The sequence below is a fragment of the Astatotilapia calliptera genome, chromosome 20 (assembly GCF_964374335.1).
Source record: "Astatotilapia calliptera chromosome 20, fAstCal68.1, whole genome shotgun sequence".
NCBI classification, from domain to species: domain Eukaryota; kingdom Metazoa; phylum Chordata; class Actinopteri; order Cichliformes; family Cichlidae; genus Astatotilapia; species Astatotilapia calliptera.
This window is the reverse complement of record NC_137441.1, coordinates 10,688,029-10,708,944: the sequence shown is the minus strand read 5'-3', so window position 1 is coordinate 10,708,944 and position 20,916 is coordinate 10,688,029. Positions and strand designations below refer to the sequence as shown.

General features: G+C 40.1%; 1 protein-coding gene across 7 annotated transcripts in view; it reads right to left on the bottom strand.

The window, feature by feature from the left end:
* LOC145422889 (synaptotagmin-2-like) overlaps positions 1-20,916 on the bottom strand; it is a 62,115-nt gene that overhangs the window by 12,398 nt on the left and 28,801 nt on the right. For 5 of the 7 annotated variants that reach the window (XM_080294814.1, XM_080294810.1, XM_080294815.1 and 2 more), the window contains 2 exons: positions 3,282-3,488; positions 2,787-2,947 (listed from right to left, as the gene is read on the bottom strand). In XM_080294814.1, the coding sequence (XP_080150940.1) occupies positions 2,787-2,947; positions 3,282-3,474 (354 nt within the window). In that variant the 5' untranslated portion in view covers positions 3,475-3,488. Of the gene's footprint in view, positions 1-2,786; positions 2,948-3,281; positions 3,489-15,589; positions 15,789-20,916 lie in introns of those variants that run through there. The other 2 variants (XM_080294812.1, XM_080294816.1) reach the window with 1 other exon arrangement.

Genomic DNA, 20,916 nt, shown 5'->3' with positions numbered 1-20,916 from the left:
TTGAAAATAGCTCAATGCACCTATTTCCCAACTTTCAAAAAAAGGTGGCTCAAGACTTTTGCACAGCACTATAAGTCGTAAAGTTGATTCAATTTTTATGTTAAACAGGAAAAAATGTTCCTGTCAGGGAACCACATCGCCCTGCTCTCCAAGGCTGGAGCGACCTCACCACGCCACATATGTGTAGACATCATATTATTGTGATTATGAGACAAAATTTCTAATCTAAAAAGTTTCTAATCCGGACGCTAAAATTCATTTAATTTTCTCTACTGCAGCCAGCACGTACGGAAGGAGCAGGAGCATTGACCCAACCTTGCAAACTGAAGCTAAGTGGAGGGTTTTTAACCCAAAAAATAAATCTTTTTGTACATTATGGACATAATCTCGTACTTAGAGTATTTTTCCCTCAAAATATTACACTCCATACCCTGGCTCTAGAGTTTTTTATTTTATTTTACCTAGAACGGCCCGAAAATGCTGTTGAACATGCAGACTTACATGCATGCTTCACACCCCCACTCACCCATCTCCCACACACACACACACACACACACACACACACACACACACACACACACACACACACACACACACACACACACGCACACACGCACAACCAAATACACTCACATTCTCACACAGTGTCCTACGTGGCATTCTGTATCTTTATTGTTGTAAATGCTTTTCATTCAAGCATGCCAGGCCACACAATGCAGGATCCAAGATTATTTCTGATGGTAAATGTAAATGGTTTATCTTGTGATGTCTTAAGTGTGGTAAAGGTTATGCGTTGATGTTTCATTTAAACGTCGAGGCCCCCAAAAATCTATATTAATGTCTCGAGTGAAATGTACACATCCACTGAGGGATCATGCTGAGAATTAGCAGTTCCTCTCGAACTTTCAGAGGGGGTTCAAAGATAAAGAAATGGTACGTCTGAATGAATGCCCTTTCAACTCCATGGGTTGAAATGTAAGCTCAGTACTGAGTTTTTATTAAGCAGAATGTGTACTAAAGCAGCCGGTTGACTCGTGCGGCATTAGGTTTGGATCGACTAAAATCAGGCTTTTGCATTTGACTGAAGATGTGGGCAAACATTCTGGCCCACCATTTCTCTTCAATGGCACCCAAGTGCTTCAGGGAGAGAGAGGGGATCAATGACTGTCACCTAGTATGTCAGCAGCATGGGTCATCCAGGAAAGTTACTCTCAAGTCAAGTTGTGGCCATTCAATGGTACCTACTGCAAGGGCATATGCTGGTCTTTGTCAAGGGGTACAAACATCTTTATCTGCTGTGGAACTCGGAGCATGTTTGCACAACCTGGGGTACACCATATTTATTTTATAGCTAAGTTAGCAAATCTTTGAAGAGGAATTATTTGTAAGACATCAGTATTTTTGGTCGTGATACACAATAGAGGCCTCTAATAGTGGAAACATGCTCCAAGCTCTCAGTGAGGTAAAGTTTCAGCTAATATTTGACAAATATCCAGCTTACCCCTTGCACATGCATGTTAGTGATCTCTAGTGAGCTGCTCAGTGCACTCATCATTCAAAGGCTCAACCATAGGATGAGTTTCATGTTCATTTCAAACCATAGACAACTTAAACAGATGTCTGTTCTGTTTTTTGTTGTTTTTTATGCCAAAATTGCAATCTCTGGATATACAAGACATAGCATTTAGTGCGGCATATCAGTTCAGTGGGTTTTGCGAAGCAGCTTAATCGCTCCCATGGAGTCCTCAAGCACCCACAGCACCTAAGCTTGCAAAAACTAAGGAAGCCATAGCACTCATTGTCATCATCACTGCAATCCAACCCCTCCAAGCCCAGCCCAGCCCAACCCCACTCCCACCACCGCTCCCACCCTGCCCTGGTCTGTGCTTACACAGAGTGGCCAGAGAGGGGTGCCGCGTGCTATCAGACCTACCGTAGGCAGAGAAGTCCACCACAGTCAAGATACACGGAGCACACATAAGACACAAAGCAGGAAGGAGGAGAGCAGAGACAAAGGAAGAGATTGAACTCACAGCAGACACCAAAGAAGGGTAATCACAGCAAATGTAGTTAGCTACACTGTAGGGACTGAGGAAAATGACAGACGGAGAAGCCCCCTCATTAGCACAATCATATCTTGTGCAGCAAGTCCATTGGAGTTTTAAAATAACATCAATTTTAGATATGTTACTGCACCTCATCAAATTATCAATCATGTTTGTGGAAAAAATAATAATTATAGGCCCAAAACAACACCATTGTACTAACTAGTAATTTAAATAATTACTCTTTCAGGACGAGGAGAAAAACAATGGCTGTTCTGTATGTTAAAGTCTTGTCATTTTCCACTCAAGTCCCAAAGCATAAGTGAGAGAAAGAGCAACAATAACATTAATGACAAATACATTAAATGAAAAAAAGAAAGAGAAACAAATAAATTAAAAAACATTAACCATGGTGGATAAAGAATGTAATTAACAACTGTGGAGAAAAACTGGGTTAGAAAACATCAAAATTGTAAAGAATCTCTGTTTTCATCTAGCCTAAAATCCAACACAATTCAAACAGGCTAAATTATTTTTAAAGCTACTTGAGCAAAATATGGAAAAATGCTTTTTGTTATTATTTTATTACAATGCCAAACACAACACCCCTAAGCCTTTATATAATAGGCCTATTATTATAGTCATATATAGGTTAAAGACATTTGTTGTTAGCTTTGCTTTATATTCAGTACAATTATAAATTATATCAGGCAGGAAACGTCCTCCTGAGGCAGAACATACCTCTCCACCTTTCAGGTTCTTCATTCCCATGTCACCCTTCCCCTTCTTGCCCTTCTTGTTCTTCTTCTTTTTGAAACAGCACTTCTTGACGATGCAGAAGCAGCATGTTAGAATGAGTAAAGCGGCGACCACAGCGATGGCAATGATGGCCCATGATGGCACTGAGGAGCATATACAGACCAGTGTACAGATGAACCCACACAGAAAAGCTACAAGTAAATACTGTGACATTTGACCGACCAATCATTAAGCCTCCTGTCACGTCCTGAGCCAAATATATTTAGTAAAAGGTGGTAGGTTAGCAATTAGATCTAGTGAAAATTAGATTTCTCTGCCATTAGGAAGAGCAGCCAGTGATCAATACTGAATAAAGACATTAAAGGCCTGCAAATGCCTGCAGCAAAAAGAGAAAATCTAATTCCAAATTCATTGCTTAGAGTTGTATCAATGGGAACTGATGGCTGATCGGATGATTGGGGCTTGCGTGGCACTCACGTGGGATCTTGTCGATTTCATTCAGGAACTTGTTTTTGATCTCGTCAAAGGCATCATTCTTGCTCACTGGTTCGGTGGAGTTGTCTGCCGAGACTAACGCGACCGGCGCTGGAGTCACAGTCAAGGCACTGGCTCCCGTTGGCTTAGCAGCGACCATGGGCGTTGTCTGATGCCTGAACAAGTTCCACTTCATTTAGGCTGCACGTACTGTCCGTGAAAAAAAAGGGGAGGGGTTTATTAGTAGGGAGACCAGACCATTCATGACTTGTTCTCAACCAGCATAATATATTCCACCTGTGTGTCACTACACTGCCAACATTCACAGGTGGGTATTAACAGTTTGACATTAAAGGGTGGAGTCATTTGGCTGATTTTCACATTTTTTGAAGATGTTTGAAAGAAAAAACTACATGAATAAATGCAAAAACACACAAGTTATAATAAAGCATTAATTTACCAGAAAACAATCAGAAAGGCTAAAACAGTGAAATACTTTGTTTGACTTAAAAGATAAAATGGATATATGGATGGAGCTGTCTTATGAAAGTCGTCTAAATCAGCGGTTCCCAACCATTTTTGTGCTACGGACCGGTTTATGTCCGACAATATGGTGTCGCGGATAAATACAACAAAATAAAACCAGTACCAAAAAAGGAAGATTAATTCATAACACACTGGAAAAGACCCAGGGAAACTGAGTTAACGATAAAAACGATTAAAAAATGACGATAAAAAACAATAAAAACCCTGAAAACCATAAATTTCACACCTGGGCCTCAACTCTTGCAGCCTGGTTGGGGACCACTGGTGTAAATGATACAAAAGGTATAGGAGAGGGATAGCTGATGTATTCGATTCATGGTTTTGATATTTACTCCCTTTTGTGACATATAAAAATGTGTTTGTTAGCCACTGAGCCCCAAAAATGTAAATCACCAAATTAAATACAGGTCATGACAGAAACAAAAGATTCATTCACAGAACTTGAACTTATAAACTTCTATGTAGCATTAAGTTGGACCAGTTGGATCTTGGTTTTTACATTTCTAATACTTGGTAAGTCCCAACGCTACTGATTATTTTGAGGAAATATACCTATAAAAAAGCAAAAAAAATGTTATTACGTCTGCTGAAGTATCACTGAGATCAATTTAGCTCCAAACTCTCTCTCTCTCATGCCTCCAGTTAAATATATATGTAGTAGTATGTGCAGAGGCTGCTTTAAAATCCATCTGCTGAATCCAACCAGAAGGAGAAAATTATATTTACAAAATAGTTTTGTGACAGTCGCTTAGAAGCCAGTTTTGATATACTATGCAATGCTGACAAATCAAATGCGAAACTTGAAATCTCCTGAGTGCACACAGTGAGTAGAGAGTGTCTGGTGTCCAGAAGTTAAACCTCTGAAATGAACAATATTTGCATGTATATAGACTTAAGATGTTTCAACTGGGGAAATGAGAAGCTGATCTGTGTGCATGTTTGTCTGTGTGTGTGTTTCTGTGTTTGTGTAACATATGCCAAAGTGAATATTTTAAATCTGACTTTTCTTTTCAAATGTCTGGAGAGGGCCCCGTGTCCGATTGGCGACCTGTCCAGGATATACCCCTCTCGCTCTATGGTAGCTGGGATAGGCTTCCTCTAATATAAGCTGAGAAAGGAGATCTTTGGGTTCCCAGAGAACCTTGGGTAAGGCTCTGTGATTTCATTTCAACTTTGTTCATGACGAGCTCACCAACAATTATATAACTTAACAACCATTAGGTGAATAGTATGGAATTTTTATTTTATTTTTATTTTTTTGCTTTTGTGCTATTTCCAACTCAATTTTTTTAGACATTCTGTTTATTTATCTTGCAGTCAGCCAGTTCATCCACTGTCTGAAACAAGCCACTGTATCTTTTAATTGGCTGCCCCTCACAAATGAAGTATTTGACCTGTGGCTAACAGGGCCGTTTATTGCTCACAGCATTTGTTTGCCTTATATTACTGTATAAGGGATATGCAAACTTTATTACATCATGAAGAGCTAAGAGTAGACAAAAACTAAAACAAAGTGTGTAGATGAGCCTGAATCTTTGGCTCCCAACCATTATTTGTACATAGGTTGACTTTATTATGTGAAACTCTGGTCATGGGTACTAAAGGCATTTGCTGCTGTAGAAGTATACATGACAGTAAAATCATAAGAGATCCATTTTAACCTATTTCATAAAATTCTGATTTGCAAAGACTTTACTTGATCAAGGCACTAACGCTATTTCTAGTCTGATGTTGCTTCCATACGTGCGCCAGCTGTGCCTGACCAGGAGAGATGTTTAACCACACACAGAAACAAAATGAACTACTACTAGCCATTCTCCTGTGGTGTTTCCAGAGGCCAAACAAATGTTCAATCAGAGCTCTTATCTGTTCCAGAAATCACAGAGTGACAAGTGCAGCTGAAATCAGCCTGCCGACAGAGCGATGAGTGATTGGGCAAGACCTTGATTCAGAAAGCAGAACGAGAAGACAAGCATAACAAGAGCAGACTTCTGCTGCTGATTTCATTAAAGTCATGGTGATATGGGGAAAAAGAAGGAATTTCCTATTTCTCAAGTGCCAATTCTCCAGGATGGTGCCAGAGATTCTGCTTCTATTTATTGCTACATATAAATTATTCAAATTGAGGCTGACAGCGGAAAGGATAAGCTTATATTATTCAGGGGCCAGGACCACTTTATACATCCCAAAATATATTATGTAAAATAACTTGTGCTGCTGTTATGCAGACTGATGTTACCAGTGATGAACATCTTGTGAATATATACATAGATGGGGAATTGAACAATTACACAAACATTGTCAGTTATTGAGAAAATTACTGAGGAATGCTTTCATCCATCACACATTTAAAAATGAGTGGGCTGTTCAATGAAACAGCAATCACAAGCCTCACTGTCTCCACTCTCCACTGTATTATGCATTACAGTAGATATTGTAGCGCTGTTAAAGATATCCACTTACATCTGAGGTTTATGGGCAGTTTTTCCTTTTTGTCCCTCACATTTGATCAAGCCAGACCAATCAAATTACTTTTCATGGTTATGTGTACAAGAATTTTATCTCCTCCACACTGAGGACGAACATAGGGGACACAGACTTGTTTTATGACAGACATTAGCCCTGTTTTACAGCTAGCTAAGCCCTTACTACTCGCTCCAATAAAATCAGATAAATAAACCATTTTTATTTTAAAGAATGCCATCAAACACCAGACAATGCCTTTTAACAAAACTAAGATTTGAGAAAAATATCTCCTTGTGGAGGCTGCACTAAATACCAAATACACACAGTCTCAGGGGTAGAAAACTTAATCTTCTGAATAAAAAACAGGTCATATCAGACATCCAAGCAAATTGACCTTGCAAGGTGCTTGTTCCTTTTCTCTGACTAGATCTAAATATGCATATCCTGAAATAACTTGCAACAATAATGATCCACAATGCCTCGCTATCTAAATAAAGGAACATTTCTTAATGGGGAATTAAGCATACAAAAACAAGACTAAGAGTTACCAGCCATGCTAATAGCTGCATCAGTATGCTGTCATGCTAGCAGCTATGACATTCGCAGACATTCGCTAGCAGGCTAACATGTGCTCAGGGTGATTGGTATCACGTATGACGGTTTTGCAGGTATTTAGTCTAAAACCAAAAAGTTACAGAAGATAAATAAGTCTTCTAAGTCGTTACAATTAATTTTTGTTTAATAAAAATGCAAAGCCACCAATGTGAATCCTCAAGTGGCACTAGAAGTAAAGCTAAGTAATTATAATACATCATCTGGAATGATGAATATCTGCACAATATTTTGTGTATTTTGGAGACTTTAACTGGGTAAGTGAAAACTTTATCTTACTGATAAATGAAAAGTCAAAGGATCCACAAAGTCATTAAAATTCTTCCATTAAGGAGGATAAACATTTGTACCAAGCCTCAGAGTAATCTATCAAATAGTTGTTGGAACTGTTACGCCTCCTCTTCTTTCTGCTCTCGCTGCAGGGTTTCTTTCCACAGCAGTCTGTAGGCAGGAAGAGTTGCTGACATATTATGGGTATGCTTGTGTAGGCCTCCACAACAGCTCAAATAAGCCTGGCCTAACTTTTTTTTTATCTGTCTCCTTTCAAGGATCCACCTTTCATGTATTTTTTAATTTTTAAGAAATGAACTGATAATTGGCATCCTAACCTTTCTATCTCCTGTTTTCTCACTCGATGTGAGCTACAAGATGTTTCTGCCAGCACCAAAGTAGTATACTACCCACCAGGCTGACACTACTAAGAGCCATGTCGAAGTGCAGCTGATAACTACAAAGATCTGCTGTAATCTACCATCATAAATCACTACAGTGCATATATGTAACATATTAACGCAACATTTTCACACTTGTGCAGAGGTTCTAAGCAAGAAAACTAGGAGTCAGACTGGGAAGTTCAGTCCCTGAACCAACAGATTAAACCCTGAAGATAAGTAACAGTAACACTTGCCCCTTGCTCATTATCATCACTGAAAGGCCCTTGAGCAACACACTTAAGCTCCATCTGCTTCAGCAGAAATGTACAGTGACCAGTAGATCAGACAGTATTTGTACTGGGCAGCTTCCAGATCTAAATGTGTTTAAGTGTTTGAGAGTTGAACAGGCCCTGAAACAGCAGCAGTTAGGGCCAGGAAAGCCCACCCTGGATGGTATAAATAGCCTTTCCATCCAATATATATTTAATATAAACCATGACTACTGGAACTCTGTGGGAGGTTTAAGCTCCATCTTTCAATGTGCGTCTCATTTCGTTAGAGTTTGAGTCATCAGAATTAGTTAAAACAAAATGGCTCAGCTGCACGGCACACAGCAGCACAGCTATGGGCATGATCCTTCCCTTATCACGAAACACACTGCTCAGAGTTGGATTGAGATCAAGCATATTTAGCTTTCCCATGCAAACAGACTTGGTATATTAACGCCAAGTACAAGCACAGCACTTGTAAGTGGTACGCAAAGGTTAAATATTTGTCTTTCAGTAAAAGGTGGGATAAAATAAAGGTGAAGGCAGGTGGTTTTAATTTAACTAACAATCACTGGAAATGCCAAAGGTTGTTTCTTTCATTAGTAAACAAATTAAAGACTTTTTTAAATGCATTCATCTTTTCAAATGCATTAAATAACTACTTCAATCCTTTAGTTGCAGAAATTAATATGCATCTTGTTGCATTTGGTGTCCTAACCTAAGCTCCAAGCTTTAGGAGTGTGCTTTGCATCATATTTAAGAGCACGAACTGCATGTGTTTTATGCTGTAAAATAAATAAGATTAGTAGGTGATATTTAACAAAAAAATACTCAAGGCACACTAATGGTTTACCACATCATATGTTGTCTTCATCATCATTAGAGGAAAATATGAGTCACTTAGAAACAGTCCAATACGTCTCCAGGCTTATCACTATTATTACCCTGCACCTGTCAAATCCTAATGATACAATCAGTGTGTCCTCGTGCAAACATAAAAAAAAAAAAAAACATCACTAAGAAACATGACTAAGAAATTCTGTGCCCCTATCTGAGGTCATGTGCATGACATTTTGACCATTGTGACATCCTCTCCAGCGATGGGAAACCCCAGGCTGCAGATAAGCCAACTGCAAGCACGGCGACTGTGTTTAGTAAGGGCTTATTAGCAACCAGGTCAGATCTCCGAAAAAACAACCTAAGGAGAGTAAGCTAAAGTCACGCAGCTGTTTCACTGCACAACAACAGGGCAGCCTGAGTAGCAATTAATTAACAATCTGCAGCCAAAGAGCCAGGTCTGTTTTCCCTCTGCGCTGACGCGTTGCCTCTATAGCCTTTCACACAGCTGTCCAATAGTGGCCAAAGTATATCTGTGTGTGTGCAGCAAAATTATAGATCCATCCAGACTTGAATTCAAATGCAGCGCATGGCTTTAAACCCCAGAAACATCATAACATCTACTTTCAAAATGGCTTCTACAAATGAAAAGAAAACTGGTCCCAGGGTCATGTGACTGCAGCCTGGGGCAACAGTCAGGATCAGTGGGGCGGCAAATTAAGTATTGAATACAGTAAAGCACTTTGAAAAGATACAAAGAGAAAGGACAGTAAAGGGTGCTTGGATGTCATTGGCCACCAGACGACCAGGGCCCTAAAAGATACAAAGCAATCTGAATTACTCTGACCCCAGTGAAATCATTCAACCCCCACCGAGGCTCCTACCATCTGTGACATTATGGCTTCTGTCTGGGTGAAGTGCTTGGCCTCATACTGAACTAGCTGTGCATCCCATGCTGCTTCATAGCCCTATAAGCCTTCATAATGTGATTGTTTATACAAGAAGCTACATACATGCAAAGCCTTTCATACTAGACAGACCCTTAAATTTTGCAGAACTGACCCTCATGCAAAATAGTATTTCTTTCACAGACTATCCCTTTGTGATAAGTTGCATGTATGGGTGTGCTCTAATTTTGTACTTTTGCGCTTCATGCTGAGTGACTCTTTCATCTGAATCCCAATGAGCTATTTTAGGTTTGAGCCAAGTTGCGTTAGATATTGAGGATATCGTTTAAAGGGTAATTGTTCAAAGGCATCACGCAAATCTCGAATTCATGATAAACACACTTGAAGACACTGGACGAAGAGAATACTGGCTCAGCTAGCACTGAGTCACAGCTGACCTCTGACTCTCTAGGCTGGATTTCAGCTGAAAATGTGGACTGGAACATTAAGAGAATAAGGAGCATTGTATTTTATTAGATCCATCAGACAGAACAGCACTGTAGTTGGAAAGCTGAGCTGAGATGGTGGAGTTCTTTCAATTAGAGATAATGTGCAGCTTTGTTCCTGAACTCTTGCTACTTTATGGTAATTCACCCCTGCTGAAATGGACTCAGGGCTCCTATAGTCATAATGGGCTCATTTTGGCCAAGTTTTAATAGGATTACAGTGAGGATACTGATAGTTGCCTTGCGTGTTATTTACCAGCAAAGACACAGTGTGGACAAAATCTAAGATTGCAACTCACATGTCACTTTATTAGGTTTACCTTACTAGAACTGGATTGGAACCCTTTCTGAAGGCACTATTTATATTTTAAGTATTCATGTAATATATTAATGTAATATTATTCATGGATAGATTAGACACTCACAAGTCACTTTATTAGATACAGTTTGCTAGAACTATATTCTGACCCATGGGTCATACCAGCCCTAATTTTTCATAGCATAGATTCAACAAGGACATTCAAGGAATGTTGTAAATATTTCTTGGAGATGTTGGTCCATATTGGTCCACATATGATGGCATCACACATTTGCTGCTAATTTTCAGCTGGACATCTATTATGGAAATTTCCCATTTATGTTCAAGAAACCAGTTTGAGATGATTTTTGTGACATGACATCTTACCCTGCTGGATACATTCATTAGAGATGGGTACACTCTGGTTACAAAGGGATGGACATGGTCAGCAATGACAATTATATAGGCTGTGGCATTAAAAGGAATTTCAACTGGTACTGAGGGGCCCAAAGTTCCACCACACCTTTACCTCACCATCAGCCTGAACATGGATACAGAGCAGAGTAGATCGATGTGTTAATGTTGTCTATGCCAATTTCTGACCCTACCATTCAAATGTTGGAGCAGAAATCAATACTTATCAAGCCAGGCAACATTGTGAAAATTGGAGCCTCAGTTTCCAGTTCTTAGTTAACTGGTATGGCACCCACTGTGGTCTCCTGCTCACAGGATAGTTTCTCTTTTTTGGTATTCTCTGTCAACCTTAGAGATGGTAAGGGAAAAATCCAGTAGATCAGCATTTTCTGAAATACTCTGAATCATCCATCTACAAGACACGCCATGTCCAAAGTCACTTTAATCACCTTTCTTCCCCATTCTGAATCTTGGTTTAAACTTCAGCAAGTGGTCCCGGCCATGTCTACATGCCTAAATGCACTGAGTTGCTGCCTTGTGGTTGGTCGATTAGATGTTTATGCAAATGAGTTAGGTGCCCCTAACAAAGTGGGCAGTGAGTGTATATTCATTTGTATATGCAAAAACACAATTACACTGCCACTGGATTACAGTATTAGCAATAGAGTTTTCTGTATTGCTCTACAGTACTTGTAACAACAAGTTTAGCAGGGCTCCATGGGTATATCTTGTAAAGTCTTTCATGTTACTGCATCTCTGGTTCATCACATATAAAGTCCACGATTTCACCAGGCATGCAGAGTCAGATAACTGCTAATTGTATGGCAGAGGCAGATTTCTGCAAGGTAGCCTACTGGAGTTTTAAAGCACTCCCTGTTTTGCAATTGCATGGTAGACAGCCAACAGTCTGACAAAAGCACTTGCAAATCCAAAAACACAGCATGCAGTGTAAAATATGCTTCAGAGCCAGATTCCTCAGTTTATGACCAACAGCCTTCAAACTGCTAGCCACAATAAATGAGTATGCCAAGTGTCTGTCAGATGCTATATTTTATTTAACAGCGAATTGAACAATGAACTCCCCCAACATGGCTCAAACGTCAGTGTTAAACAGCTCTCATATAAGGTGTTTATGTCTCCTTATTTGTGTTAATGTGGCACATGATGGAAGTGGTGTTAGAAAAGCTGCTGTTAAAAAAGTGATGGCAAAGCATACAAAATTTAAATCTGACATTTTTATAACAAAAAAGAAAAACACTTTTAAAAGTGGACAGTAACGCTGTAAACATTACACCAAATCTGCACCGACAAAGAGCAGATTGATTGACATTTACATACTCACTCAGTGACTGATCTGCTATACAGTCAGCGAAACTGCGGTCATCTAGGACAGGATATTTACAGAGACACTAGGACTCTGTGTACAGCTTCAGGGCTGCACGAATACTCTGACTGCAAACATAAACAACACAAGCATCTACAGAAAAAAGTATGACCATCCATCAGCGAGGTCAGCAGGGCACTTACACTTTTATGTCAACAAAATGATGGAAATCCTGCTGATGATGTGAACGCACTGACTGAGATAAGGATGTTAAAAAAAAGGTGTTTTGCAGATCATCTCACTAAAGAGAATTAAAGAAGAGCCTCTTTCTCATCTATCGCATTGTGCACTGATCCAAAGGGTGGTCCAGAGGGCCTCATTTACAAACCTGCTTGGGTAGATAAAACAATGCTTATTCTCACCTGCAGCTGAATGTGATTCAGCTATTATCAGGAGGGATCCTTGAAAAAAGAGGGGGTGGGGGGCGGATGCCAGGGTTTGAATGCTGAGTGAGGAGCTGCGGGGATCATTTACAGCCAGTTGCCATACATTCTCCCTCTCCCCCTCAGCACATCCCCTTTCCCTGTCCCCTGATAGGTCGATTAATCATTCTGTCACAGAGACAGTGACCCAATCTGCATGTAAGGTTGTGCAGAGGAAATGTGACGGAGCAGAGGGCTTCTGCAGCACTGCAGATAGGCCGCATCTAATAACAGTTAAAAAGGGAACATACGCAGGCAGTAAGACTGCTAAACGTAAGGATTTACCCACTATGACTGCTCTGAAGAAGTGGCTTGGCTGAAATAAATAAATAAATAAAATATGCACAGTTATAGATAATGAAAATGAGTATATATAAACCTACCTAGACTAGCATAAAGACTGCAAACAATGTAAATAGCACTTCTTTAAAAGTTTTGGTAGGTCAAAAAAGTAATGCCTCTTTGACGCCAAATCGAAAGTAATGCCTGAGATGCTCAGCTTATGGCCCACAGGTAACATTGGGATCACCAAGTGGCTGACTGGACCACCATTTTCTAATCCACTAAGAAAATTTTACCTAGGAGGTCCCAGCTAAGTCAAGCCAAAGGATTTCCAATTAAAATGCAGTTGATGCTCCTGGATGCAGTAAAAAACCAGACGTATATATCCGAACCAAGACGATATATTCAGTAATTTAATGTAGACCTGCTTGAAACTTAACTGTTCAATGTTCATGTAACTTTTCAGACTACTAATCACTGGGTAAATTCAGAGGTTTTGCTGTAACACTGTTGGTGTTACACAAAACAGTATGATGAAACATGCTGAAAACCACATCACTAATTCTCCAAGTATGCCCCTTCTCTGTGATGTGCTCTCTCTGACCATCGCAAACTGTCTCCTCCAATGAAGCTAAGGGGCCAGAAAAGAAAGCTGCTGGAAATTTCGCCATGACTAGCATGTTTTTTTTTTCTCCCTGTAAAGATTAAAGAGTGGTGAAACTGCCCCGTCAGCACTGCAGGAGGCTGTGACTAGTGACAGTGTCTAACCGTTTAACACTGAATCTCTCTGCCATCTCCTGCCAGCGACACACCATCACATGGGCTTGGGCCAGAACTGGAAAGGCTTGACTCTCACCTGGAGTGAAAAACAAATGGCAACTGAGCAATCATGGTGATAGCTGTGTTAACGTGTCAGAGAGGAAATCACTGACTCATTCTTAGAGTCCAACATGGCTGGCATTATCATTTTAAACAAGCTTTTGCTTGTGGAATACTTTAAGATTCAAGCTTAGGGAGAAAAACAATTTAACCTAAATAAAGCTATGGTAACTTGGAAAACAACAGTAATATGGGTGCAAGAGGGCACACCCACTCTAGCACTATACTGTAACACAGGATACAGGCTGCACAGTTAGAATAAGCCTCTTTTCTTTGTGTTCCTCTTTAAGCAGTTCCAGCATTCGGGCACCAGCTGCCTTCTTGGTGGGAGCCAAGAGAAAAAAAGAAATAAGATTGGTGAACTTCAAAGCTTCCTCTCATTTTTCTAGTTATGTATGAGAGACTCTGAGAGTATTTCTTAGTGCGAGAGCCACTGGGAGCAGCTGCCTGAGGTTTGAACTTAATGAGCCTGCCTGAATGTTTTAGAGCTTGACAAAAAAAAAAGAATCATCAGAGCATGCTCAGTATCACATAGCCTCTTGAATACTCTGCACTCTGCATATTGGACATGTAAATACACAGATAGAGTACCTACAGTTCTGCATGAACATATAATATGATCCCTGACATTCTACAGTGTACTTGTCTACTCGACTTCTTAGAATCGAATGATCATGTGACCATTTCAAATGCAAGCCATTGACTGACTTTGATCATTGTGACACCAGATACTAGGGGAGAAATAGACCTAGTTTAAATCCCAGTATGTTATTCAGAACAAGGCGGAAGAATAAATAATGAATTGATAATTAACAATTCTCTTTGTGCATGATGTAAAAATTGTGTTGTATTTGTAATTTGCTTTCAAAGCAGGATCAAAACTCCTGGCTTTCAAAAACACTGCAAAATAGCACCTAGCTATTTTTAGTCTATTTGTTAAATAGAATTTTAATTAAATGGAATTTAATGATAACTCTGCTGTGATAATGATAGGCTCAGAATTGCAAGAGTCAGCATTAGGAATTAAGAAGTACACGCAGCTCATTATAGGTTTCGTCCTTGGTACTGTCACCTCAGTGCTGCCTATGCTATATGTCCCATGAGAGGCAGCAGAAAAAAAAGAGCATCCTGCAGCACTTTATGAAATCCCCACCCCTCCCTCTATACTCCTCAGCACAACTGTCAGTCTCTTTTTGTGTCTAACTGCTCAGTCTAAAAAAATAAAGAGTAGTGGAGCTTGTGTCTGTTTTGTTACATTGTGGACAGACCTGGGGTTTGTGTGTGTGTGTGTGTGTGTGTGTGTGTGTGTGTAGTGTGCTTTTTCTGGCTCCACTTGCCTGTTTCTTAGTATTTAGGGAGGTTATGAGAGAAACCGGTGTAGCTAAAGGGGCAAGCACAGCATCTGTCAGCAGGGCAGCCTCCTGGACACTCTCCAGGAAAGAGGTACAACATCCACCAGGCAAGCTAAATGAGCCGTGATCAATGAGAATAATATACAGAGCCAAAGCTACACTCCCCTTCCAAAAAAATTTACGTAACACTACCTGATTTGAAATGATTAATTTCGTGAACTCAAGGTCCTGTGGCTAGATCCCGGGGCAGATAAGGGCCCAGGAACGGTCTGTATTTCTTTTACAAGGAATCGTCTCGGAGTAAAGTTGGGAACACATGCATCGGTAACATGCACACAGCACCTGCGTTATTGTATAAGGAACGAAAAAAGAAATGCTGAAGTTGGACGCTGCAGGTAAAAATCCTCCAATACAGCAGCAACCATCAGCCCGTAACTCTATTCCAGATTCCACGAAGGAAGTGTTCAAGCAGAGCTGAGAAGAGACTTTAAAATACATCCTTACCTAGCACTACCGTAATTCCGTAATCCTGTTCTCCACAACAGGCAAACCCATTCACCAAATAGGCACTTAGGATTAATGCTACAGTGCCTTAATAATGTCCCTCGACTGCTTTCCCATCAGCACCAGAAACTGCAGTCCTCTTCGCACTGTTTCCACTGCAGCAATACTTGTTCTCCTATATACACACACACGCTCTCTCAGTCATTCTAGCTGTGACTACCCCCACCTCTGTTTCTCTCAATCCCCTCCTCCTCTCCCTCTCTTCACTCTTTCTTTCACTGAATGGAACCCCCTCCCCTTCTTTCAGCTCTCCCTTCCCCTCGCTTTCTCTCCATCTTCAATCTCTCTCTCCGTTCCAGCACTCGCTGCTCGGACAGCTGATTTGTGATGCTGCTCACAAGGTGCTGTATGCAGCAATCTGTGCACCAATGCATAAGGGCAATCCAAAAGCAGCCAGATGCTCTACAGTTTGACCGGCATCCATATCCTTATTCCAAAAACCACTGCTGCTGAAGGACTCAATTGGTTTCGGATGTATCCCTCAGCTAACAAGGCTGCAAGTGTTTGAAAAAAACAACAACAAAAAAAAAACGGGGAAATGAAAAGAGGACAGAGGAAAAAAATGATATATTACAGAAGACACCACTATCCAATAATATGCACACACTAAGATGCCTGCTTACCTCAGCAGTAGTTTGCTGCTTTGGCTCTCTTTTCATTTATCTTGTTTATGTTCTTTGACTAACACCCCTGCTACTGTCATAATAAAAGATTTATTCTAGATATTCATACCAACCTAAACCTTATATAAATATATAGATATATAACGTTAAAAACCTTTCCACCATGCTTTACATACTGTAAGCTGTGAAGCTTGATAAATAGAATCTTATCTGTATAATTCTTTGTGTAAATATTGCAAAACCATCGAAATCCACAGCTTTTTTTCCCCTTACAGTGGACGTTTTATTGGATTAATGAGAAGATGTAATGCACACTTTCACTTGACGCCAGTGGTCAACCAGACAGTTTGGAGCCCTTGGGGCACTGCTGTGTGTCACTGGGAATTATCATCCTCCCCTAAGTGAATCATCCACCTTATTGGCCTGCAATGAGCGCTGGAACCAAAAATCAATAAAGTCTCAATCACTAAAAAGGGAAGGGGTAGGGATAGAGAGGAGGGTGGGTTGCTGCAATTTCAAAACATACATCTGGAAGGGAGGATCGCAATTTGCTCCCTTTCTGTGACATTGCCATTTCTCAGTGCTGGGTCGAGGCCGTAATAGATACTCGCTGTTTTTGAATTAGAAGTGATTTGGTAATTAAAGGGAAGGTAATGGTATTCCAATAAAGTTCACATAAAGAAAAATGAGTAGAGGGCTCTGTACATCTTTGTCCGCTCCATATATCCTCACCTTCCCCTTCCAATTGATGGACAACCTGCTTTATCTCCTAAACCACAGCCACCCCTTTAATAGTTTCTTTAATAACAAATTTTACTAATACCGTTAATGACAGTGGTTCAGTGGTTAGCACTGTCGCTTCACAGCAACAGGGTTTGATCCCAAAGTGCCAGATGGGGCATTTCTTTGTGGAATTTGCATGTCCAGCCTGCACTTTCATGGTTTCCTATCGGCTTCTTTTCAAATTCTAGGTGTGAATGGCCGCGAGTCTCTCTGCTTTAGGCCTGGCAGACCTTTTGCCTTACAACAGGTGCGATATTACAGTTGGATGGATGGATGGATGGATGAATGGGTGGATCTTTAAAAACAGCTAGCAAATGTACAATTTGAGTTTTATTTTTAAAGGCTAATTTACTAACCAGCTGATTTTATGGTTTACAGCAAACTCAAAAAAATGTTTTTGCATCTTTGTTCAGCTGTACACTGATACACAATTGGTATTAGTGAGTTGTTAGAGCAGCAGGAGGGTAATTAAGGAATTGATTCAAAATGACTACAGTGCTCAATCATCAATCCAAGAGTGTGACTCACTAATATGCATGCGTGTGTTTATGTCTGTGTCTGTGTGTGTTTAATTAGTAAGGAAGTGAAAGCTGAGGAATAAGCTGTACCAGACCTTGGCTAGACAAAGCACTTGCTATCATGATCTTTTTATTGTTGGTTTTGGCTTTATCTGTGTCTTCTGGTCTTCTGTCAACAACAACAACAACAAAAACTGAAATACGTTCTTAAAAATCACAGAGACACAATCCCTCCCTCTAGTTTTCCGTAGGGTGAAAGTAAAATGACAGCCTTCCTGTCTGCTAATTTACAGACCAGCTCTGCAAATTAACAAATGTGACAATATCCTGCCATCATCGTCGATCTATCTTTTTCACATTATAAGAGATATTTCATAGCCTTGTGCCCTAGTCTGAATCGGTATCTGAAGAGTGCAAACAGCATAATGATATGCTGAAGATTCATAGCATGCTGGATTCACCCGTAGTAAGCAAAAATGGCTTCTCTTCATTGAAATGTGAAACACAGAAGGGTTTTTAGTGGCAAATGTATCAACGCTCTCATCATAATTTGTTTGCTCCCGACTATTGCTGCAGCAGCAGATTCTCAATACAATAATAATCTAGTAATCATCTGCATAATTTCATTGAGTAATAAGTATTAAAAAAAACTCTAACAGACCTTACTTTGAACTAAGCAGGCCAAGTCTCCAGAGAGGTTCAGTGCAACTTAGAATCCATATTTAATAAGGGCTGCGTGTTGTGAAGACTAACTGCACAGAGCTCACAGTCATGTATTAGGAGCTGCTCAGTCAATAACTATAGGCAGCCATTAAAATGCACTACCCAGCCTTCTCTACAAAATCACATGTAGCACCATGTGCTTTTCTGTGCAATATTAAACTCACGTAGCTCCAAAAATGTGACTACATTCAGGAGGAAACCAGAATCTTGCAGTGACTCCGCTACAAACATTCACAACAATCCAAGTACAAATAAAAAAAATGAAAGAAATAGAAAGTGTGAAAACAAATGCTAAAAGAAAAATGCTACAAAAGCTCCCTAATATAACTAATAATTGTGTGTGTCACTGTCTCAAAATGATTTTTTCTGCAGCAGCTACGTCAATAGCAGCTTATCCAAAGTGAGCACATCATTACACCCTTGGCCAGGTCCAGTAGATTTTTTATTTTTCATGTGGATTCCCTATTTGTACGTGTATTTACTGGATTAGGAGTGTGTTTCTGTGTGTGCTTTTGTGTATTGCTTTTCTCTTTAAGTACTAAAATAGAACATCGAAAGGGAAGGGGAAAATAAAAAGCACATAAGGAGAAAGAAACCACGAAGCTTATTTTCTGTGTATGTGAGTAGAAAAAGGAAACATTTCCAGGCAACAATTATAGGTCCTGACACAGCACATACAGCAAATGTGCAAAAACACATGACATCATCTCATATTTATTTTATTAAGCGTAATCTTTGCATTTATGCATGTAGCTTGCATAAAGCGGTTCAGTGTTGTCGCTGTTGCCCTGTCTCCAAATCTTTTTAGTGACTGCTGCCTTCATGTTCTTGTGGTAAATATTTCATGCTGTGGCTAGCAGTCAAGGATTTAAACTGGGGGTTTTGTATCTTTGCTGACATGCGGTGCTGCAGATGTGAGATGAGAGCAACAATGCAACACTTTGTGTTTCATTGTGTTGGCTCATTTTAGATCCGACACAATGAGGGAAACCTCACTGCTAGAGCCATATAGATACATGTGTGCTTCCACGCTGCTGTTAAGAAGAAGCAGGTGAAATGATCAAAGATTAAAGGGGTACTGTAAGGGGGAAAAACATAATTTAGGACTAAAGGACATATTTTGGTAATGTTTGTTTTAAAAAATGGGTCTTTAACAACTCCACAAGTGAGTACATATACTTATCATATCTATTATTATTATAATGATTTGGCAGCTTTAAGTAAAACACAAACAATCTGAAAATCAAACTGATCAAAGTTAATCTTCGCATATATACACCGTTAAAAGGCGATATAAGTTATAATGAATTTCATATCGACCACTGATCACAACTGACAACTATTTTATTACTATTTCATCAAAACAACATCTTTTATCCCATTTTTTAGAACTTACTGGTGCTTTCATTTACATGTTCTCTCACATGTTCTTCTCACAGAATTACCACATGAACTTGAAGGTTTTTTACAGTTTACAAACCAGGCGATCAGCATTTAAATAATGGTATCAATCTTTGTTATTCGCCTATGGTGCCACATTCAATCCTGAAGCTGATCCCCAGCTCTTACTAACTAATTGTGCGCCACTGGTCCCCGGGGTATGAATTCTCATTCAACAGATGAGCTGATCAATATTAATAACAATGAGGCTGACACAGGGCAGTGAGGGCTGAATGACGGCAGATGGATAGAGCCAGTATAGAGGCAGAAGCAAGTAAGCATCTTTCAAGGCGTGGCTGTTACCCGCTGGAGTTTATTAGCTGTCTGTAGCCCCTGCAAGGCTGGAGCTTCCATCACTCATGGAAATGATTCTGATTAATCAGCTGAGTGCTGGAGTGTGCAGGGTATACTGGAGACGGGCAAATCCTACAGTAAATCATATTTGCTCACAGTGGGCTGCGCCGTCATGCGAACCACGCCTTTCCCGCTCACTACATACTGCAGTGGGCTCCCTCCTCCCTGGCACATGCAAAGATTTTCTAAGAACAGATGGTAGAGCGGGGAAAGCCCGACTCACTTTTCATGCTGACATCTAATGCAGTCCAAAACATGTGATCACACAGGGCTAAAATTCGATTGACATATTTCATAATGCAGCGGTGATTTCATTTTTTTTGGACTTGCTGTGTAGCTCAAACATTCTACCGAAAAGAAATTTGGTGTGAGACAAACGCAGCCGTTCTTCAGAAAGAGTTATTTTCTATCTCTCAAATAATAAAATTCAACAGGACTTTTCTTTCGGGTCAACTACTGTTTCACCCCAAAGCTCTTGAGAATGTTATATTACCAGACAGTTTCAGAGAGCATCCAGCCATAGACAGCCTGCCATGTAGGCCGTGCTTTCAGTGGACAGTAAGGGCACAGAGGCAAGCTGGATTTCTGAAATGACTAGGAGAATGAATGATATTTCTGAAAGTGGAGCTGCAGAGGATGGAATCATGTAACAATGTGCAGTGATCTGTCTCTGCTTAAAAAGAACGGTCACAGCAATGATTCTGGACCGCTCTGCTGAAGTGGAGAAGCTTCTCCTCCCCCTCACTCCCTTCTCTCTTTATCCCTCTGTGAACTTTCCAGCTCACCCCCAACTAATGTAGTCAAATACATAGTATGCCTTTGCTTG